Below are 24,392 nucleotides of genomic sequence, written 5' to 3' on the forward strand. Positions count from 1 at the left end.
TAAAACAAAGGCAAAAAAAATCAAATTGTCAAAATAAATTCACCAGGATTTCATTAATGAATTCAGCAGTCGTCATGTAGCTTAATGAGGGGGTAGCAATCAGCAGTAATCGAGTCGTTCGAAAAATCAGAAGGTAATGTCTGGTAGCCCTTGTTGCATATTAAAGTTTCAGGTAAACTTGGCCAAGGCGACACATGGCAAAACAGAAGATTCACTCGGATCGATTCTAGAATCACATAAAGAAAGGAAAAACATATGTGTGTATTCAACGATGATAGGTTCTATAGTAAGCAAGGTAAAAACTACCACGATAACTAATAAATTCTATTCTGAGGCAAGAAAGTATATAATAGGAAGTTACAATCCAGGTATAAGGCAGATATCCTGATAGTAGGGAAGCCGGTTAGCTGGCACCGTCTGTTAAAGATTTCTTTTGCAAATTCTTGGAAGATTTCAAAAGTTTCCTTATTTGCAATTAAATCGTGTTCATTTCCAGGAGCAAAGTGATGAACTGGGATTTGTTGCCAAGGTTTGTGTTCTTGGTAAACTGGGCAAGAACAAATCACATGTTGCCAGTCCATGATGCCACTGCATAAGCAAGAATCTGTAGAGGTGAGATTAAACTGTAGGAGCTTCGCATTTAATGATTCGTGTGATGTTATTAAGTATGATGTCTAGAGACTGGGGAAGAACCATTTCTGTACAATGTTATAATAGGTAAATGAAATGTCAGGTATAAATGACTTGGTTACAATACCTTTAGTAGACAAGGACCACCTGGATTGCCAAAAGTTGCTGAGAAGATTCCAACATTTATTTATTATTTATTTTTTTTCTTTGGGTCACAAGTTGGATCGACAATAATATTTAGGCAGGTAATAGGTATTCCTTTCCTATTTTAATAGCAGAGCCCTTTATAAATAACATGTGGGTCAACGGGTTAAGTGCCTGTGATAGCTTATAGCGTCAGTGTGGAGACTGTACGGCATGTTCGATGCAGTGCCAAGAGAAAAGACCTTTGTATAGTTTTTAGTTTAGATTTTACAGTAAGAAGACTGACCCTTTGAAACCAAATACAGAAGGCATATGATAGAATTGGGATAAAGACAGTACGACACAAGGTACATAGAGTATTGTTTTTTAATCCCCATTCTTTCCTAGAAATTCTGAAGAGCATTGGTATGAAGTTCTTAATCTTTTAGAGAGATGCTGTACGTGTGAAGAGAAGGCTAGACGGTCATATAGGAGGACACCAAGGTGTTTGTGTGTGGACACTATAGGAGCGAATTTCCTTGATATTTTATTACTGGAGGCCTCCCATAATTTGGTCTTCCCTTAAAGATTTTTGATTTTGTCACTGAAACGGTGTGCTTGTTTTGAGCGGCCTAATCAGATCTCAAGATCTCCTAACTATCTCAAGGGCCATTCTCTACTCAAACCTTAACATCACACCCTGGATGCAGCGGACAATTAACAGGAACATACACACTCTCGCACAAATGCTCACAGGCAGAGTGGATGCTCCAGTCCTGGATAATATTCTAATCAAACCGCGTGCAACTGCTAGACGTTGCGGAGAAGTAAATGATCCACTGCATCCAGTCCTGAACAATCTTAGTAGCCTGCAAAGATTCTTCCCATCAAATACAGCAAAAGTATTTAACTCACTACACATAGATGCCGAAAAACTGTGTGAGGATGCAGCATACCGGAAAGAGATCTTCCAGAATTCGTACAGACTTACCGAAATATGAATTGGCTTCAAAGTACCAAAGAATTGTGAGTAAAAGTTAAACTTTCTGCTTTCAGAACAATAATAATTTGTTGACTCGAAAAATATACCTTCTGTAACAGTTATGTAAATATGTAAGTTATATATGGAATTATTAGTGAATTGTAAATATATGATTTGTAATGTATGTACAGAATCATTAATGTGTAAATCCTGTATATATTAAACATAAAATGTGTATATAATATTTCGGGACGAGACTACATGTTCAGTATATGTAACCCACTGCACGTAGTATCTCGTACCCTGATATGTACTTAGCACCCTCCTGGCACTTTGCCGTCCCGGGGTGGTTTCCTTATGGAAATAAACAGATAATAATAATAATAAAAGATATTCTGAGGAGAATATTATTTGCAAAGGTTTCCAGATCTCTTCTGGAATTTCCGTGGACAAGAATGGATAAGTCATCTATTGTATTTATGTTTGTCAGGTCATCATTGAGGAGAAGCCAATCATTTAGGACTAAGTTCCACACTAAGGGCCCAAGAATAGACCCTTGTGGGCAACCTCGAGTAATGTGTCTTGATACAGACTGGTGTTTAGTTTGTATCAAGACAGAGCGATTACTAAAATAAGGCCAATCTGATAACAATTAAATTTGGGACAGTAATGGCAATGGCTGCGCAAACCCATTTTCTAGCATTATCTCCTGTTCCAACAGTTACACCATACGACTATATTACTCTGAACCTCATGGGCAAACCTTTGACAGGTCTTTGGATGAATATAGCTCCTGTAATATATGAAGTGAATGTTCCAATGTAATCATGGTAAGGTCATTACCACGTCACTGTTCCAATGCAATCGTGGTAAGGTCATTAACACATCATGGCCACAGCTCGCTGGAAATTTAGTTGTAAAAATTTTAGTTGTTGCCGATTTGCACTATTTTAAATATTACTGATTAATGAACTCTAATGAGCTCAAGGACTTTTCAGTATTGGGGACATTTAGCATCTTTTTATGAATGTAAACAGTTACCTTTCCGGCGATTGCCACTTGGCATTCAGCAGTTTATCTGTATTTTGGCAGTTTGCATAGTTGTTACCACAATGGCCACAGGTTTGAGATTCTTGCTCACACGATCTTGCAGATGAGATTGGCCATAGCCTAAACATTTGAAACATCATGGAAGTACAGTGTAATCTTTAGCTGTGTGGGATGTCCATCCCAGGTAAACTATTTGTAGGGATAGTAGTATTTTTGCGTATACTACCAGAAACTAAACAAATCCAATTAATTGGAGCTTTGTTTAGTTTAGGGCGGATTGAAATGAATAAATAAATCTTTATTATGAAGTACAGAATTACAAACAACACAATATCCCATCACGACGACCAGCGTCAGGGCTTCACATATAGGAGCTTGAAACTCTTTGTAAACTCTTTGAAACTCTTTGTAGGGACAGTAGTATTTTTCGTATACCACCAGAAACTAAACAAATCCAATTAATTGGAGCTTTGTTTAGTTTAGGGCGGATTGAAAAATGAATAAATAAATCTTTATTATGAAGTACAGAATTACAAACAACACAATATCCCATCACTACGACCAGAGTTAGGGGTTCACATATAGGAACTTGAATAAACTGACTACAAAATACAAAGCAACATACAAATACAAAACAAAGTTCAGCATACATAGGCAGATACAAATTCAAAAACAAAATAATGAGCACATTAAGGATTAGGGAGCATAGAAAAATGATAGATACCAGTTTGATTTATGTTCACGGAGACTAGGGATAGGAAACGGATAGGTCAGGGATCATGAGCGACGAAGGACTTGATGAAGTTAAATCTGTCTTTCTTGTTCTTTATCAGGTTTTCAAAGTCAGTATCTACACAGTTCAGGAAGGCGAGTCCATTTCAATAACCAGTATTCAGCGGTATACACCCGCTTAAGGCTTATAGGTGCGGCCGAGGTTCATATTTCTGCACCATAGAGAATGGCGCGGTAGATCGTGGAGGTGATGAATTTTTTTGATAGTGAGGGGTTGTCAGACGTGTAACAGCTGCTGCTTTGAGATCCACCGTAGACGAGAAAATTTGGTTCTGATTTTGTTGATCTGGTTGACAAAGGGCATCTTTTGGTCAAATAGAACGTCAAGGTCTGTGTGCGAGAGCACGTTTACTATTGGTAACCCTCCTAGTGAAACGTTAATTTAAGGGAAAATATAACCTGAGCAGACTTCTGTAGGTTGATTTGAAGGTCGAAGCTTGCAAGGTACAATTCAAGGTTCGTAAGCTGTGAATTGATCCTGTTGCTGAGCTGAGCAGGGTTGCCGCCAAGTTTGACTTTCATCGGGAGTTTGAGGTCATCAGCATAGCGTAAGAGGTTTGACCTGTGCCTTCACCTCATCCAATGTAAAACCATGGTCCTTCAAGTTCTTGTGGAATAGATCGTTCACAATATCCTCTGTCTTAACTTGAGATACTTGAGTTCCTTACGAGCTCCTAGTTACATTTGTTTCTAGGGCAGTGGTGGCGAACCTATGACACGTGGGTCAGATACTGACCCACGAAGGCTTTGTAAGTAACCCACGCGCACGCGTTTATTGTAATATTGGCCTACTTTTTTTTAATTATAACAGAGAGAAAAGATAATCGAAAATATTAAACGATTATAAAATATAAATATGTAATGTCAGATTTATAAAAAAAAATAAATAAAAATAAACAGAATGATTCACAAACAAGTGTTTTAAAAACTTTTTTGACTCCGAAAAATAACATTACAGCTGCTAGTGTTCAAGTAACCCATTGCATTGCTCGCCATGGGAAACCTCTTTCAGAAGGAGTTTGTAAAACAAGCATTTTTAGAATGTAGTTCTACTGTTTTCAGATTTTAAAGAAAAAGACTCGATTATAAAGCGTATAAATGAGTTACTAATAAGTCGCAATACTATTAAAGATCGAGTAATAGAATTAGAAAGAAATATTTCTTCTCAAATACATAACGACTTAAAGTCTGTAGAAATGTATTCGATTGCTTTAGATGAGAGTACTGATGTAACTGATTATGCGCAACAGCAGTTTTTGCTCGATATAATGCAGGCAATATAATGAAAGAAGAGTTAATAAAACTAATAACATTGAAAGGAAGGTGTACCGGTCTTGATATTTTTAAAGAATTTGATAATGCATTTTTAAAAAAATGGAAATTGATCTACAAAAAATTGTTTTTGGAACAACACACGGTGCTCACAATATGGTGGGAAAAAAACATTGGTTTTATTCAGCAGCTTAAGCAAAATATTAGAGACATTCTCTGATAGAATTTCGTTGTATAATACACCAGCAAGTTGTATGTGCGAAGCAAGGTTTAAAAACATTTTCTAATGTAATGCCAGTTGTAATTAAATTTATTAACTTTATAAATGGTCTTAATAAGCGAGAATTTGCACAATTATTACAGGAAATTGAGTGCCAATATTCTGGGATTTTGACATAAAAAAATGTTCGATGGCTCAGTTGCAGCCAAGTTCTTAATCGGTTTGTCATTTTATTAGACGAAATAAAGCTCTTTTTGAATGAAAAAAAATAATAGTTATGACGAATTTTCAAATATAAATTGGCTAAATGATTTAATGTTCTTATGTGATATCACTCATCTTTTCAATGAACTGAATAAAAAACTTCAGGGACATGGACAAATTGCATTAATGATGTTTGAAAATATCAAAATATTTATGAAAAAACTTGACATCTTTATTAAAGATTTGGAAATGAGCACTATGAAATATTTTCCTCAATTACAAAAACATTTTCAAAACACTAAAGATTTTGAAAATATTCTTGACATTCAAGAAAATGCAATTAAAATATATTTAACCATTTTGCAAAAAATAAAACAAGCTTTCCATGAGAGATATAATCAATTTAAAAGTTTGGAAAATACATTTCGCTTTATTTTATGTCCACATAAAGCAGAGTACGATACAATGCAGCTAAACGATTTTATGTGGCTAGGTATCACTAACTTAGAAATGGAATTAACTGAATTCCAAAGCAGCATAGTGTGGAAAAATAAATTTGAAAATTTGATTTTCGAAGTAGAAGGAAAAATTTCAGAAAATAATGCAGCTAGGCCTAATGAAGATCCCACACTAAAAGTTGAAAATATTATATTAAACGCATGGTATTCTTTACCGAACAATTTTTCATGTATGAGGAAACTGGCTAACGCTCTTCTCACAACGTTCGGGTCCACATATTCATGTGAAAAATTGTTTTCCTCAATGAATTTTGTTAAATCTTCCAACAGGAATAAACTTGGAAATGAATTGACTGCAAAATGTATTAAAGTAACGAACACGAAGTATGTACCTAATATTAAGAAACTGTCTGAAAGTAAGCAACAACAAATTTCGCATTAAATATACTTTTATCAACTTTATTACACATACTGTATCTGTATAATTATGTTAATTATTAATGAAGAATATTTCAAAATAAAGGCGTTTTCTTTTATTCCTTGCTCATTCAAATACTTTGTGCAGAGGCAATACTGGTCATGATGTCACCTGGTGCAGTACAAGGTATCAAATCAAGCTTCGATATTTACTTTTTTTTTTTTTAGCTCTTCACTTGCAAAAGTTAAAGTGATAAATCAAAAAGGAAACTAAAACCTTTTTTGGATTATTTCAAAAGTGAGAACCAAAAAGATTCAACTATCGACTTGATCTCTTAACAAATTGTTTGATGTTTCCAAATAATTGGCATCCTTTTTACCCCCCCCCCTTCTAATTGAGACCACTAACTTATGACTCACGGGCTAGTATTTTAAAAAAGAAATAAAATAATTGACCCACTCTTCAAAAAGGTTCGCCATCACTGTTCTAGGGCAAGCACTGGTTTTCTCAGTGAATCGAATTCTTCTCGTAATGTACCCAAGTTCTAATTTTAGATCGGTACTTTCCTTACACTCTTTACAAAGAAAAGTATCGTCAAGCAAAAAAAAAAAATGTCACAAGGTGGCTAAGGGTGTGGATATCCTTCTCGGGCTCAGGCAAAATGTGGCATGGTTTTTCTCCGGAAAACTCGGGTTTTTTGTCCAGCAAACAGAAAGTAAACCACACAACACACGCAATTAAAACCAAAACTACAACAACAACAACAACTTGCCGACCGGGCTAGCCAGGTGGGTAAAGCGCCTGCCTAGCAACCCCAAAGGTCGCGGGTTCGAATCCCGCCTTGGGCTTGGATCAGAGTAGTGCAAAAACCTTGGGAGGTGCATTATGGCCACCGAAGCTGATGTGCCAACAACTAACAGAGAGAAACAACAACAAACATGATTTGAAACACAAGACCGAATGCGGCACTTTAAATAGTCAGCTTTGACTTTGGATCGGAAAATCAGAATGCTGAAAGTCAGATTGGGTGGGAATGAGGTTACCATCTTCGTGATTCGTTTTGTTTGAACGTTTTGTTTCCTGAGTTCCTTTTTCTTGCTACTGCTCTTCAGAGACCGTAATAAATTTGCATTCAGTGATAATGTTTGGAGTTCAAGATATTACGAGGGGTAACTGATACTATTATTTTTAGGCCACCCGAATAATTAAATTCATCTGCCATGCTGTGTGTGTGCATCTTGTCTGTTAATTGCGTGTGCTCTATGGTCGATTTGTCTGTTTTGCTGGACGAAAAACCCCAGTTTCTGGGTGGGAGGGATAACTGATATTGGCAATCCACTGAAGTTAGTAATTTTTAATAGTCGCTCAGTACACTTCGAATTAGCTGTCTTAGATCCCTTGGCTACTGACGTCGCCATTCTAGGGATGCAACGACAGATTCTAATCATTTTCTAACCCATCTGGCTTGCACGCCGTACAAGGGGCTTGATTGATTGATTTAGTTTTTAATGGCGCATTGGCAGCTAAGGTCATAATGCGCCAAGTCAAAGTTAAAGGGCTACTAAACGATTTGGTAGCATAGGCTACCACGTCCAGCAATTAACTATATGTAACAAAGGTATAAAGTAAAGTAAAAATATAAAACTTAGATCTTTGTATAAAAATTAATAGAGTGTAAAAAGTTAAAAACGTCAGACATGTTGTCTCTGTCAGCTAAAATCTGACTGAGTGTAAATGGTTCAGTCAAATTATTAAAAGTGGTAAAACACAAGCCTTGTTCTTCTATAAAAACAGGACATTCTATGAAAAGATGACGGACGGTTAAAATATTGTTACACATCTCGCACATAGGTGGGTCATCCGCCCTCAGCAAATAGGAATGTGTTAGATGACTATGACCTATGCGGAGCCGAGCAAGAACAACTTCCTTCGGACCCTGCGTAGACTGGACTGCCATTGCGTAATTACAGGGTTAATGCGATGTAGTTTATTTGTGGCCTGTCCGTGCCAAGAATCTTGCCATTGGGAATATAATTTAGAGCGTATTATTTGCCTGTAGTCTGTATAGGGGACTGACAGGCAATGATTATCCAGGGAAATGGCTGATTTGGCAGCGGTATCAGCTAATTCATTTCCCCGGAACGTACAAGGGACGATTGTATCTTACAATCAACTAAAAAGTAAATAAATTAATTAAATAATTTTTGAATGAGGTAGGACGAGAGATTTCCTAATGGTTTTCCGAGTGGCTATGTATAGCTCTAGGGACGACTAGGACCAAACATAGCCATACAATTGTCAAATTCGTGGGAGAAGAATCTTGCCTTGATGTTGAATTTCATTTCTTAATTATCAAATATTTCACATTAGAGTTACTTGAGAGAACAAACTCATTCATTTATGTGTATTATCCGGTCAATTTGCATGTTTTACTGGACTGAAAATCCAGGGATTGTGAGACAAAACACTGCTATCCTCGTCTGTGACTGTCACTGTACGGAAAAGGTCCATAAAAGTTCCTCGCGTCATTGACGGATTAGAACCAGACCTTTCCCAAGTGGTGAGGGGAGATTTGGAATTTTAACCACTGCTACCCACGAGGACACTTAAAGATTGGATGTGTTTGCGTTCATAGTAGCTCCTTTAGCCCTACCGTTGGGGGGAGGAGGAGTTTTTACCTTCCAGTTTTCCGGCACTGCCTGTGGAGGCAGGAATGCCACCAGTAGCCAACCAAACATGTAAATGAGCAGTCCATTGTTAAGTGGGACTAGCAGTAACGCTGGGAGGCAGAAACACAAGTAAACTTTGCTGTCAAGGCACGTGGGAGAATGGCTGAAGAATCGCTTCATCACTGGAATGTTTGGCAGTATAGTTGCTGTGGATCTTGAAACGGGTTAACAATTATCACAACTTCACTGCCCAGCTACACGTGCATTTAAGTATTACTTAAATTTATCGGCCAAGAACGCCTGATAACAACTTTCTAATTTATGGTAAAAGAAAAATACAGTAACTATTTATTTGTTTAATAATTTGGACGTTTGACCATGCACATAATGCTCTCACTTTCTGAGTGTACTGTTTGTTTTCTCTAATGTGATTTACTCCTTATATACTTTTATCTGCAGTACAAACATACTGTAATGTCTAGCATGCATATGAGTACACAGACTTGGAGCCTTCATTAATATATCATAAGCACATCTCGTTTGAGAGCTCCACATGAAAAGACATTATCACAACTAAATTCTCATTATACAAATTCCTTATAGAACTGACTACAACGGTTTTGAAATATCTGGTAATTATTAATGGCGTGTATTATTTGTGATGAAAGATAATTATCTTTATTCTTGTTTATTTGTCATTTAAATTGCAGGTTTTGCGCATGCATAACTTTTACAGTAACTATATTATTCTCTGCAGTTATACAGGCAAGCAATCAGCATGAGAGCTGATTATATTCAGGCCTACATAAACCGTGGAGATATACTCATCAAAATGAACAGGTAAGAGCATTTAGTATGATAACATGTATAACGCATTTAGTATGATAACATGTATAACGCATTTAACCTTCCTATTAAAGTGCTCATAAAAGTTATGTAAACTAATCACGTCAAATATGTTGTAACCCATGTTTTTATGGGGTACAGTCTACATACTTCCAATCTAAATAAAGATTACAGTCTACAAACGGTACAGCCTGAATAAAACTTCCAGTCTACATCCCGACTCAGGCAACTCCTGAGTGGTGATGCAGACTGTAAACTAGGACAACTACAAGTATAGTAAAATTGTGTGTAGAATATTTGATTGAGGGTGGTAGGAAACCAGGTCTATTAAAATCCTAAAGGATCCTAATATATGCAGAGAATTGCTCACTTGCATTAAAATTCATGCGTAACAGTGGATAATGTATGACTCATGACTGTAACAAACTTTATAGTGATATGGCTATAAAGTAGTTTAAATATGTTTTTTTTTTTTTTTTTTTTTTAAATTAAAACTGTAAAACGAAGCATTATAAAATAACTTTTTACACACTGACGCATGAAATTTAATAGTTTATTTTTGAAGTTATACTGCCGGGCTGCAAATTTCAGAAACGCTTCATAACAGGTTAGTTTTTGAAATAATTTTGAGGTTTTTTACTTAATTAACATTGCTAATGCATTAAGGGCTTATGTCTCAAGTAGGGAAAGAGTTAGACTATGTATATCTTAGTTCACTTGCATCATTAATACACAGCCAATTATAGATTAGCAAATTATTTGCAAAACCGGCATCGTTTTAAGTCGCATCTCATATTGTGAATATCTTCACGACGAGTTGCCATGACATTGCACTACTTCGAATAAGTAACGCTTCACCTAAAGGAGAAGACTGTTGTTACTTATCCTCATTGGATACCACCTAAATTAATTAACGTCTAAATTAACATTATATGTGAATTTGAATGAATTTGAAGCTGATCAAATCATCAACTGCAGACATTATGGGGATATCGGGTGCCAATCAGAGATAAGGGAAGAATTAGAACTTGGAGGGTACAAAGTACACAGAAAAGACATTTTTTATTTATTTTGTATTTGCGGCCCCAGGTGGGATGGCTTAGTTAAGAAGCATATAAAATTGGTGACCAGTGCAACGTTAGCCAGTTTGGTGTGATTTATCGTGGATTTGTGAATTTATCGGATGACTGTTTACTATGTTAGAGAAACGACAGAAAACAATATTCTTGACGTTATTATCAGCAATAACTCTTCATACAATAAGAATCTGCAGATAAAAGAACAACTAGTTGACAGGAATCATAGTGTAATAATATGGGATTTGCTTAAAGATGTAAATACTATTAAGGACAAAGAGTAGAACTTTTGCTTTCGTATAAGGGGCTACAGTGGTCTTAGCCGCTTTATAAATTCAGTGTAGCGGAACCAACTGATGATTCCGAAAAGTAATTATAAAAGCTAGTTTGCTTTTCATACTAAGTAATTATTTTTTTTTATTTATTTATATATATATATATATTTTTTTTTAAATTAATTAATTTATATATTTATTATTATTTATTTAAATTTATTTATTCTAATTTGGTCTTCGTCCAGGAAGCTCAGGCGACCCTGGCGGAGAGCAGCCAGAGAATAATGGGCAGCCTGGCTGCCTCCTAGCGGTGTGTGCGGGCAAAGTGGGGTCCCACAAGGGGACCCCGGACAAATGCCAGGACATACAACAGAACCCAACATAATACTACATATTAAACATAGAACACTTTTCTGGCATTTACAGTAGTACTGTAAATATGTGGCGCAATGTCAAAAACCACAGGTGGCGCCTGACCCTAACACTAAGCACACTATGTACCAACCAAGAGATACTGTTCAAAGTATAGCATGATCTAAATATATATCAGGTGAGCTGATGAAATTCGTGGACTGGACCTTGTCAGTTTTTCACTGTGCGGTCGCATGTTTTCAGGCTCCTGTTCAATGAATAGTTTAAAGGATTATGCTCAACATCTTGTCGAGTTTCTGATATCCAGCGAATCAGTTTCTGGTGTGCTTTTTCCTGAGGCAAGTTGTACCCACTAAATGATCAGGTAACAACTTTATTCTCAATTTAAAAACTTGAATACATATCTTATTTTGTTCAGCCAAGCATTATAGCCAGTGGAATGCTTTCCGGCACAAGGTCACGTTGACCAGCTAGAGATCACCTAAATTAGGTCAACCGGCAGGTGGTCTGTATACTTTGTCTCACTGCAGCGGACATCAGCTACCCACTGGGGCACTTAAAGAAGGGAAAGTCGTGCTAACGCTAAATATAACTGAACACAAACACTCCTCACATAGTAGGAAGTGCTTTTATTGCCTAGCAGCTGAACACTTTAAAAATAAGGAACTTGAGAAACTAAATAGAATTTGCAGTAATTTTTCTAATAAATAAAAAAATAATAATAAATAAACGAAAATAATAAAAATTGCAGAAGCCTTCCGCCCCAACTGTAGAGCTACCTTAAACATTTGTTCTTTGCCAATTCTCCCTCCTTTTAATAATCATTATGCCTGGTCGCGCAAGCCAACAAACTTGTGATTGCTGCGGCAAAAATATTAAAGTCTTTTTGATCTGTAATGGCCCCTGCAAAAGAAGCCTGGGGGAGTGCTGTTCTGGAAGATCTCCTCTATCATTCAAGAGTTCGTATCTCTTAGTAAAAATTACAGGAAAAGATTCCCTCATTGGATCACGACAGACATAATTGCGATTATACGAGCCAAAGAACAGTGCAGAAAACACTTTAGGACGACACATAATGAAGCATATATGGCACTGTTCAAGGAACACAGAAGTAACGTTAAAAGGATGATCAGAAATCAGTACGCTCGTTATATTCAATCAATTCAACACAGTTTCACAGTAAATGGAGACCTGAAGCCATTCTGGAACATGCTAAAGAATTCTAATAACTGCTCAACAGGAACCAGGATCATTGATTCCGATGGAAAGCCTATAACCTGTGACAAAACTAAAGCAGATCTTTTTGCGACCTTTTCTCCTCCTTTTCAGAGAAAACAGCAGCTACTGCTGCTTCAGCTTATCAATTTCAAGTCATTAAGGATGATACACTGAATAATCTCTCGGTGGACACAGACGATATCATTCAAGCGCTTCGGAAACTAACAAAAGATTTTATTAACAAAAGATTATTGAATATATGCGATATTATATTAAATATATAATATCGCATATGTTCAATCTTTCCGTTAAGTCTGGTATCTACCCCACTCACTTCAAAACATAATGTTATTCCTATCCCAAAGAGAAGTGCAAACCACTCACTAGAGAATTACCGTCCCATCTGCCTTATGAACTCGCTGGCAAAAATTCTGGACACTGTCATTCACCACCGATTAATGGAATATTTTCATCACTTTATCTGCGACTGCCAACATGGCTTCACCAGGGGCCGATCAACTATCACTAATCTTCTCACTATTTGGCAACAGGTTCTATACACCGTCGATCGCGGGGGACAGGTTGATGTGATCTACACAGACCTTACTAAGGCTTTCGACAGTGTCCCGCATAATCAACTTGCTCAAAAACTAAGCCACTATGGAATACGTGACCCTTTATTATCCTGGTTGATGAGCTATATTTCATATCGAAAACATAGGGTGATCATCGGACAGGAAGTCTCAAGGGAATTTTTTCCATCGAGAGGAGTACCACAGGGATCATCTCTTGGGCCTCTTTATTCACCATCTTTATCAACGATCTACCGCAATTTGTTGAGAGAGGTGGAATCAAGACACTAATGTTTGCCGATGATGTGAAACTATATTCACGTATCAGTAGCCAAGATGATGCTGTCAACCTTCAGGCTGCTCTCAACTCTTTTGCTGATTGGGTTGCTTTGAATGGTTTGGAGGTTAACACTAGGAAATGCAGCTCTATTTCCTTTGCAGCTACGAGGAAAACTAAGACTTTAATTAATGAATATTACATCAAGGAGATGCCGATTTCCAGAGTTGACGAAGTTAAAGATCTGGGAGTTACTTTTACCGCTACATGTGGGTTTGATAAACATGTTAGGAATATATTAAACCAAGCGAAAAAACAAATTGGCTTCATTAAACGGCAGGCGTACAGATTTCAAGATCCTCAGTTCTCTGTGCTCCTATTTAAGACAACTATACTCCCTATAGTGCAGTTTGCTTCTCCTATATGGAACCCACACTATGTATACTTGATACAACAAATAGAATCGCTCCAGATGAAATTTATCCACTATCTTTCCAGACGTAACCCCATGTTTTACCACAGAATCTTCTACCGGAATCTCTGTTCCTACTTCAAGCTTCAAAACTTGGAAACTCGACGAACTGCTCTTGATCTCAAATTGTTGTACCACATCTTCGCTGGTTCAACCTACCTGCCAGATCTTCTGTGTCATATTGACCTTCACGCTCCAGTGGTGGCTACTAGACAGAAACATTCCACATAGGTAACTCGAGATTAGAGATATCCAGGAACTCCTTCTTCAAAAGAACATTGGCACTCATGAACAAGTTTGACTTGGATATGGCTGTGAACAAGAAACAATTTCACAGAACTATTTGGAGTAGGTTGACCGATTGACGGATGAGTTCTGGGCTAAAGATGTCCTTATTAATTCGTGTGTGTGTGATGATGTCTCCTGCAGCAAACTGCTTTCTGCGAGTTTACATAGCGCTGGACTTGACGTCATGAATATCTTTTTTATTTTTGTGAATTCCCGTTTGAATTAACTTTCATTGTACAAAGTATATTAGTCTACCATTTATTTTTGTTTTGTACAACCTTTGCTCTGTTATACACTTTAACTGGGCGAATGCCTGTTGTGTATATCATATGTTAAAAATAAAATAAAATAAAATAAAAATTCCAAAGGTAAGTTCAACGGCTCGATCTAGATACTACTGCAGCCAATGCAAAAGCAGCATTTCAAGTGCTGGAAAAAACAACGCAGAGAGAGACAGCACAACAACTGACCAAATCTCTCCCACTCCTGCGGACTCAACAGCAATAATCATCAGAAACCCAGAAATCAGCACAACAAAGATTACACCACTCTGCACTGCAACAGTGCCTGTGCACAAATCATAACTCAGTTAGGGTCTTTGTTCCTGTTAGCAATATACACCCTGGTGAAGACATCACCCCAGCGATCTCAACCATTCAGATGGCTCTCGAGACTCTCCCGGGGGATGACTACTAATAGCCATGGATGCAAACTGCAGATCTCTGCTCTGGCACAGTCGCACCCCCTGACAGATCTGCACAAATAAATGGTTCAAAACTAGAAGAATTCTTCCTAGCCACAGGCCTCCAAGTAATAAACCAACCAGATCAACTTCCAAATTACACCGGCCCCCCTTTGGGAGAGCACCATAGATGTTATAGCAGCCACCCCAGACATTGCCAGCAAACTAGCCAAATGGACTGTACAAGAAGCATGGACCACGTCGGACCACAGAGCGATATCATTTTCTCTAGTTCGCTCTGTGGAACGGACCCCTCCGATCCCATGAGATGTGATACGGTACAATTCAAAAAAGGCAGACTGGCAACGTTTTCGGACTGAGGTAACAAGAAGACTCCCTGAAGACACACCACTCCCTGAAGCACTCCCTTCAGACGATTGCGTACAGATTATTACCACTGCCATAAGATATGCATGTGATCTCTCCATCCCACGCAGAAGGCCCTACCGGTATGCAGTTCCCTGGTGGAATCTCCAACTACAGGATCTCAGAATAAGAGTCCACCATGCAAGAAAAATGTTCCAGCAGGCTCGATCAAGGCTACCTCCCCATGAGGTAGATGCCACCATGGAGGCTTACCGCATTGTCAGAAATGAATACACAAAGCTAATTCGTAAAAGTAAAAAGCAAACGTGGCAAACCCTGGTATCCACTTCTGGGAATAAGGACCCCTGGGGCATCGTTCTCAAGATCGTAACAAACAAGCTGCGGCGAGGAGAGGTACTCGATACGACACTAAAGATGGATGGCTCCTCTACTTACACCTGGAAGGAGATCATTAACAATATTCTAGACACCATTTATCCCATTGAATCTGCAACTATGACTCAACAACAACAAGAAATAGTAGATGAAAATCACAACTGTCATCCTGCCTCTGTGGAATCCCCCTTCATGAACATTGAGATGGACTTGGCAATAAACAAAATGAAAGTAGGAAAAACACCTGGTGCTGATCAGCTGGAAGTGGATGTCGTTAAGAAATTTGCAGAATGCTATTCTGTTACTCTCCTAAGCCTTCTAAATAGGTGCCTGACAGAAGGTACCTTTCCAACATCCTGGAAAACGGCAACCCTCAAATTTATATTGAAAAATCCCGACGAGGCACCACAAATTACAACCTCCTACCACCCGATTGCTTTGCTCTCTGTAATGGCCAAGCTACAAGAACGCCTGCTCCTATTTCGCTTAACCGCCAGATATGAAGAACGAAAACTTCCAAGTGACAAGCAATTTGGATTCAAAGCAGGTAGCAGCACAGAAGATGCCATTAACAGATTAATCACTCAAGCAACTCACACAGCCTTTAAGTACTCCCTTGCAATCATGGTAGACTTCGTGGGGCCAGTGTTCTTCGGAGGCTTCGGCAATCAAATGTTTCCAACAACCTATACAACAGTTTAAGGTCTTATTTAACTGGTAGAAAAGTCCAAGTTACCAACAGATTCCAGACAGTGACTAGGTACATCGATCGACGCTGTCCGCAGGGCTCTGTGCTTGGCCATTTCCTCTGGTCTATTGTCCTGGATGAGTTCCTGGGCATCGATCTGGGAGGTATTGAGCCCTTGGCCTTCGCAGATGATCTTGTCCTATTGTTATGTGCTAACACCAGGACGAACCTGGAGAAAATGGCCAATGAAGCACTGGTAAAACTTCAGATCTGGGCAGCCCTGCACAACCTTACCATTTCAGGAGAGAAAACGAAGTCCATACTCCTTAAAGGCAGGCTACAAATCACAAGACCACCTACAATAAAATTAAACTTTATGCCCATACGGCTGCACACTGAAGTCAATCTCCTAGGTATCTTCTTAGACTCGGGGCTTACCTTCCACCACCACCTAAAGTATCTAGCCAACAAAATTCAAAGGTACAGTGCTATGATAAGGCGGGTCAGCAGGGTAGACTGGGGGCTGAAGCACAAAGCTCTTACTCTGATATACCAAGCGGCATACATGCCAATTGTGTGTTATGGTGCCACCATCTGTTACCGAAAAGCCATCCTAGCAAGAAATAAATGTAAGCTGGATTCAATCCAGAGATTCATGCTCCTTTCAATCTGCAGGGCATGCCGCACCGTCAGCACCCCTGCTTTGCAGGTATTAACTGGATGTTAGTCACTATATTTAGAAATGGTTAAAAGAGGGCTTTTTTATCACTTAAGGAAGGGAGTTCCAACCCAACTGCTAAATTTTCAACGTGACACCACAAACAGCACCAGGCAGGAAAGAAAACGGATAACCCAACATCTACAAGAGATATGGCAACATGACTGGGACACTACAACAAAAGGGGCCATCACAAAACGATTCCTTCCATCCATAAGTTGAACTCACCCAGAACCTCCACCCTGGTTTTCACCTGGCCTCCATGTGACCTTTATCATCACCGGCCATGGATCCTTCCAACAAAAACTGACCGCCATGGGAATCGAGAATGATCCACGTTGCCACTGCGGCGAAGAGGAGTCCTGGGGGCACCTCATGTATGAGTACCCCAGCTATGACAACGTTAGGCTTAAATTCCTCACCACAATACAGAGAAAGGTAGGATATACTGCTGGCACCGATCTAGGTGCGGGATTGCTGGCACTGGCGCTGGTGCCAGCAATTGTCAGAAATGAATACACAAAGCTAATTCATAAAAGTAAAAAGCAAACGTGGCAAACCCTGGTATCCACTTCTGGGAATAAGGACCCCTGGGGCATCGTTCTCAAGATCGTAACAAACAAGCTGCGGCGAGGAGAGGTACTCGATACGACACTAAAGATGGATGGCTCCTCTACTTACACCTGGAAGGAGATCATTAACAATATTCTAGACACCATTTATCCCATTGAATCTGCAACTATGACTCAACAACACTCAATAGCACTATGCTATTGGCAATTTCACAGGGGCACCTGTCCCCTGTGACTTTTAAACGCACACTCTTTCCTATATTTTGCCTAAATTAGGGTGGATTTATTCTCCCCTCTCAACACACCCAAATTCATTCCCCCTCTAAGCCTCTCTTCTTCTATGCCCCTCTCTCTCTCTCTCTCTCTCTCTCTCTCTCTCTCTCTCTCTCTCCCTTTTTTTTTAATCTATTACTTTTTTACTTATTTTATTTTATTATTTTTATTTATTTATTTTTTTTTTATTTAATCTGTTACTTTATTTTTATTTTTTATTTTTTTATTTTATTTTATTTATTTATTATTTTTTTTTTTTTTTGGTCTCCGTCAAGAAGCTCAGGCAACCCTGGCGGAGGCCAGCCAGAGTAAAATGAGCAGCCTGGCTCACCTCCCTGTGGTTGTGGCGGGCAACGTGGGGTTCCCTTAGGGGCCTTGCAGCTAAGCAGCCAGAGACAGAACAACAGACCACAGCACAACTCTGTCACAAACCAGACACCACACTTTTTCTGGCTTTTACAGAGATTCTGTAAATTCTTCACAAAGTACCACGGTGCAGATGTGGGAAACCACCGGTGGCGCCTTCCACAAAACACTATGCCACTATGATGAAATTCGTGGCCGAAAAGAAAATGCATTTGGGTGCATTTATATACTTTAGGCATATAAATTATCAGGTCTACGGTAGGAAGGCCACAGCAGATGTAAATTAGTCTGCAATCAAGGATGTTAGGCAAGCTAAGGCAGATTACGAGAAGTCTCTGGAAAGCGGAAGCTAATGAAAAGCAACAAAGATTTCTTCTTTACTTATGTAACACTAGAAGAAAGAGGAAAAATCGCATTGTTCCACTAGAAATGAATAGTTTAACTGTTGATCTGAGGTTGCTGATAAACTAAATAGTTCTGTTCCACCTACATTCACATATGAAGAAAGTTTTAGCGTTGCGGATGCTAGAACAGTATCAAATTCTAACAGGGAGCGAAATGATTTTCTGATAACTGAGAGGAAAGCGGAAGGTAAACATAAAAAAGCATCTGCAGTAGACAGAATCTATCCAATTATATTAAGGGAAGCAACAGAAGAGGTAAGTACACCTTTAGCCATAATCATGAGAGCATTCTTCGTTTCAGAGGCGTTTGATGGACTGGAGCGATGCGAATATATCTATTATTATTCCCTGTTCCAGGGAAAATAAAAGAGTCACTGGCTAAAGGTTTCACTGATTTCAGGCACTAGTTAAAATAATTGGATGCAGTATAAAATCCTCTAGACAGGAATGCAGTTAACTGCAGTCACAGCATGGATATGCCAAGGGGAAATCTTGTCTGACTTAGCATGATTGGGTACTATGACATGGTAGCAATCTGGATGAAAAACGTAATTTTGCATCCAATTGGCATTCAACGAGCAGAACACCTAGATTTCAGAAAAGCTTTTGCGAACTGCTCTTCGTGGACAAATACCATTAGTGGATTTCGCCAGGATTCAGTGTTCTGCTCGTTGTATTTTCTGTATTTTAGTAATGAAGGCATATAATGAATTAATGAAGGAATATCAGGCTTAGTGTGTTACAGCTGATACGATAATTAGCAGGGTGGTTAATGACAGTAATCAGAGTATGCTACAAGATCTAGCAATATTAGACAGATTGGGCTCAGTAAACCGTGAAATTCCAGTTTCATCGCATTTACATTGACAAACACGTATGGGAAATCGTAATCCTTGATTAACGTATCAACTGTGTGGCACCACACTTGGGCTTTTAGAGAATGAAAACGACCTAGTGGTAATTGTGTAATCAAACAATGTGTAGACTCTCTGAGTAGTGCTGATGGGCCAAGAAAATTCATGGGGTTTTGTCAGTAAGTTTAGGGAGGATGTGGAACTGTTGTTTAGAATTTTTACCAAAGAGATTTTTTTTTTTTTTTTTTGATTTGGCGCATTATGGCCTTAGTTGCCAAAGTTCCATAAAATACTAGCCACCCAACCCCCAACCTTGGCCAGTTTATATAGCATCCAGCAATATTCTTCTTCTTTGGAGGTGTCTTGTAGGGGACAAAAGTGTGGCCACGCAGTTTGTTGCTCCGTGTTTAGTGCAAAAAAATATATAGTTTAAAACTGTTTATCGCGATGAATCATATACCAGGACATTCCTGTTAGTATGAGTAACCCATTGACGGATCGAGTACGTTATTCCATGTGACAGGTAAACTTTTATTTTCATTTTTCGTGTGTTACAATTCAACTAATCAGTAATGTTTCATCAGAACAAAGTTTGCCTTCTATTACTCCGGCAACGCTAAAGCTATCCACATGGAAACCTTTCAAGGTCAAGGTTTGCACTTAAGAGGGTCGTTTAAATCCCTTATTTACTTAAAGAATCAACTCCCTAGTGACCTGCTGCTAACGACCTACAAGCATAGTATATACTGTACTATATTTGCTAGTCGTTGTTGCAACGAATTGCTTTAAAGCCCTCCCTCCAAATCAGAAAAACAAACTATTCCACTTCTGCTAATTTGTAAGAGTTGTTTATTGCCTAAATGTGCCAAGTCCGATACAGAAGAAAAGCGCTAACTCCGAAAAGACCACATGCAGTCAGTGTCAGAAGCTTGCTTCGCTGACTGTTCATGTGTCAGCTGCTCGATTATCCTAGGGGCTTGCTGTGTCAATAAACTATCAAAGTTGCCACTCGCAAAGAGGAAACTCTTCCTATGGCAAGAATGCAAAATGCATGCACATAACAAAATTCCACAAAACAAAGTGATGAAAACCAAAGGAAAGTGAGCCTGATAATTCTAGTAAAATTGGCGGATCCAACTCTCTATCAAATACAGAAGAAAGCAATTATACTGACAGTCATGCTGCTCTGCACAGCTCTGAAATCACAAAAGCACATGATACATCTTCCTCTTCAGAAGTAATTTATGACGAAAAGCGCAATATCCAGATTCAACCGCTGCAAATGATAACCGCAATCTTAACAACAACTATGGAATAGCCCCCAATAATTCAGTTACCTCCAAACCGGAATTTTTTGAATAATGGAACGAGAAGGCGGCATTTCAGTAATAGTCATGATAACTGCAACCTTAACAACAACTATGGAACAGTTATTAAAAACCTGAAGAACATGGTAGATCCTACATAGACAGCGTCGCAATTTTTGTACGGGATGCTGTATACGAGGTCATGCTCTGATTGGAATGTGGTGTTTGAAGGTCGGTTTCTGAAGAATGCCTATAATTTGTTCATGGGTTTTGCTATGATTTTCATGTCGGTTCCCTTGCATATTTGATTAAGTTTATTGTACCAGTGCTCGACATATGGAATTGTGATGAAATGTATTTTGGTCTTGTCAGATTTTTTTGTGCAACGTTTGTTGCGAGGTTGTTGTTATTTATTTTATCACGGGCTATAGTTTTGACTTTGTTTATTAGCGGGTAATTAGTGGGTTAGCGGGTAATTAGTGGGTTAGCGGGTAACCCCTATTTGCGAATCTTGTAGTTAATTCATTTATTTCAGTGGTTAGAGAAATTTGGGTGGAAGAATATTTAAAGGCGTTAAGAAATTGGTTCAGCATGACAGATTTTTTGTATGGTTGGGGATGATAACTGTGGAAATGCAAAATCATCCCCTTATTAGTGGGTTTTCTATATATGCTGAAATTTAGTTTTTGTCCTAATCTGTGTATAGTAAAATTAAGTAAGTTTATGGAGTGGGTTTCTGCTTCAATCTCTAATTCAAATTTTAATCTCTGATGGATGTTATTAAAAACCTGAAGAATATAGTTTATGGTCAAATGATCTGTGATAATTAGGATGTCATCCAGATATCTTCCGTAATATGTGATCTGTGGTATAAATGGATCAAGATGGATCTTTTCTAATTTGTCTAAGTATAGTTCGGCAATGAGTCCACTGATGTTTAGGCCCAATGGGAGGCCGAAAATCTGTCTGTATATTTTTTCTTGAAAGAGAATGTAATTTGCATTTACTAATAGTTTTGTTAGTTCGAATATTCTGTCTTTGGGGAGTCTGGTGTTGTTAATTTTTATATTATCATCGTTTAAGTAGGCCCAGACTATGTCTAAGGCGTAAGGTGCATTTACATTAGTGTATAGTGAAGTCACATCCAGTGAATATAACTTCATATCCTCCTTGATATGGAGATCTTTGAGGTTCGTGAATAAAGCATCGTAGTTTTTTATGTTATATGTTAGGAGTTCTCGGAGTGGTTTTAGAATTGGGTAGATGAACTTGGCTAAGGAAGCAAAGGCTGAATTCTTATATGACACTATTGGACGAATTGGGTATCCTGTTTTGTGTAATTGTACTTGGCCGAATAAGGTTGGGATATTGTATGTGCGGGCTTTAATTTGTTTAAGTTGGGCCATAGTGATGTGGTCATCTTTCCTATAGGTGGTGAGCATTTTGTTATATTTGTTAACTAAGCTGTTGAACTCTGATGGTGCAACCTCTTCGTATGTCGTTGTGTCTGAAATGATGGTGCATAATTTGTTTATATAGTCTCCTTTATTGAGAATAACTACTATATCGCCTTTGTCGGCCTTTTGAATAATGATATCTCGGTTTTGTCTAACTGTGCGTAAAGCTTTTGCTTCTTCTCTATGTCGTTTTGATATTGAGGGGATAGTTTGGTTTATGATTCGATTAGTCTGTTGGATTAATACGTTTTTTTGAGGCAAATCTCTAAGAGCGAACTCAAGATCAATAATCATTTGTTTCTTGGGGAAGAATCTCGGCGGTAAATTATAATTTAAACCTTTATTTAATAGGGCTATTTCCTGAGAAGTTAGCGTAACAGATGATAAGTTCTTTACATCATCTGATGGATTGGGGTCGTTTTGTGAACCAGTGTTTAAATTGACCCGGAAGTCATTAATATGTGGTAGATTTCTGTTGGGAAAGGTGTGGGAATTTTTATCTGCGTTTTTAGTGTTTCGGTATGCACTCTGATTTTCAAAACGATTGTGAGGCGAATGATGACTTCTGTTGTGCGGGAAACCCCTAAGGGCTTGTAATTTTAGGTTATGTCTATTCTCTAATGTGGAGGATTGGGCGTCGATTTTTAATTGAATGACTTGCTTTAGAGTATTCCAATCATTACTGTTTAGATGTTTTCTAAAAATATTGCGATATCGTTGAACCTGTTTAAAATATATCTTTTTTGGATTAAATCGAGATTTTAAAGCTAGTTTTACTTTGTTACTTGACGTGGTAAGAACTAATTTTTGTATTCCTTGGATTTTCAAACTTGGCCGAAATTTAGCAAATTTCGGTATTAAATTTTCAGAAAGACATTGTTTTAGAAACTGGATATGATATTTTTGGGCCGCATATTTCAATGTAATTCTAGTATAGTCTTGTTTTAACCCTGTTAACCATTCAGCCATAGTGTTGTATATTAATGTATAACTTGAGTGATCAATTAAGTCAGTATACAAGTATGCGTGAAGTATAGTTCTAAATGGAGCAATCAAATTTTGAATTTGAGCGGAGAGGGAGAAGCGAAGTGTAAAGTCGACAATCTGTGGTATTTGATAAATTTGATAATAGAGAGCTATTAAATGCTCAATAATTCCTATATTCTATTATATTATAAATCAACAGGGATTACCTTTGTTTTTGATATAAGAAGCTTCTTTTCCAACTCTCCTAGTCCAACTCACTAATAATTCTTGAGGATGGCGATATCTATTTTGTAAAGCAGGTGGGACAACTGTCAGAACCTTAGTGTTCAGATCGTGCGGTCTCAACAATGAGCGCTCATGGCTGCTGTCTACAAACACCATACTTCTGACAGCATGGAAACCATTACTTGGATTGGCATAAAATTAGATTTTTGGGGTCTAAACTGTTTAATAAATATATAGACCGATTATTTCTTATCGAATAACAACAACCTCGCAACAAACGTTGCACAAAAATCTGACAAGACCAAAATACTTTTCATCACAATTCCATATGTCGAGTACTGGTACAATAAACTTAATCAAATATGCAAGGGAACCGACATATTTGATTAAGGAACAAATTATAGACATTCTTCAGAAATCGACCTTCAAACACCACATTCCAATCACAGCATGACCTCGTATACAGCATCCCATGAAAAAATTGCGATGCTGTCTATGTAGGATCTACCATGGGAGTGGCACAGCTTCGAGCAAAACAACACGAAGCTTCTGTGCGGGCGGGTCGTTCAAATGCATCGGAACTTTCGTTCCACGCAATAAATGAACGACATTCATTCAGCTTTAATGAAACAAAAATTATAAATATTCAACACAACTATCACAAACTACTTATTGCAGAAACCTTAGAGATGAAACTACATAAAACTTCAATCAATATCCGTAGGCCATTCCTATTGTCCGACGATTGGTCACTTATACGCATGCGTGAAGAACAAACTCTACAATATAAGACAAAAGTTTCAAATTAATTGTGAGTAGCTCCGTTCCTGTGAACACGACGCCCGAAAAGTTCTAGTCCGACTTAAGGAATGTAGAGAATAAT

The 24,392-nt window shown here is 38.1% G+C and overlaps 1 protein-coding gene across 1 annotated transcript in view; it reads left to right on the top strand.

The window, feature by feature from the left end:
- The window catches only part of LOC150084481 (protein O-mannosyl-transferase Tmtc3-like), a 775,447-nt gene that overhangs the window by 646,695 nt on the left and 104,360 nt on the right, over positions 1 to 24,392 (top strand). Inside the window, exon 15 of the mRNA XM_090376259.1 lies at positions 9,576 to 9,658. Within this exon, the coding sequence (XP_090232385.1) occupies positions 9,576 to 9,658 (83 nt within the window). The remainder of the gene's footprint in view (positions 1 to 9,575; positions 9,659 to 24,392) is intronic.

The sequence above is a fragment of the Mastigoproctus giganteus genome, chromosome 6, assembly GCF_048544385.1.
Source record: "Mastigoproctus giganteus isolate SK-2022 chromosome 6, ASM4854438v1, whole genome shotgun sequence".
In the NCBI taxonomy this organism is placed as follows: domain Eukaryota; kingdom Metazoa; phylum Arthropoda; class Arachnida; order Uropygi; family Thelyphonidae; genus Mastigoproctus; species Mastigoproctus giganteus.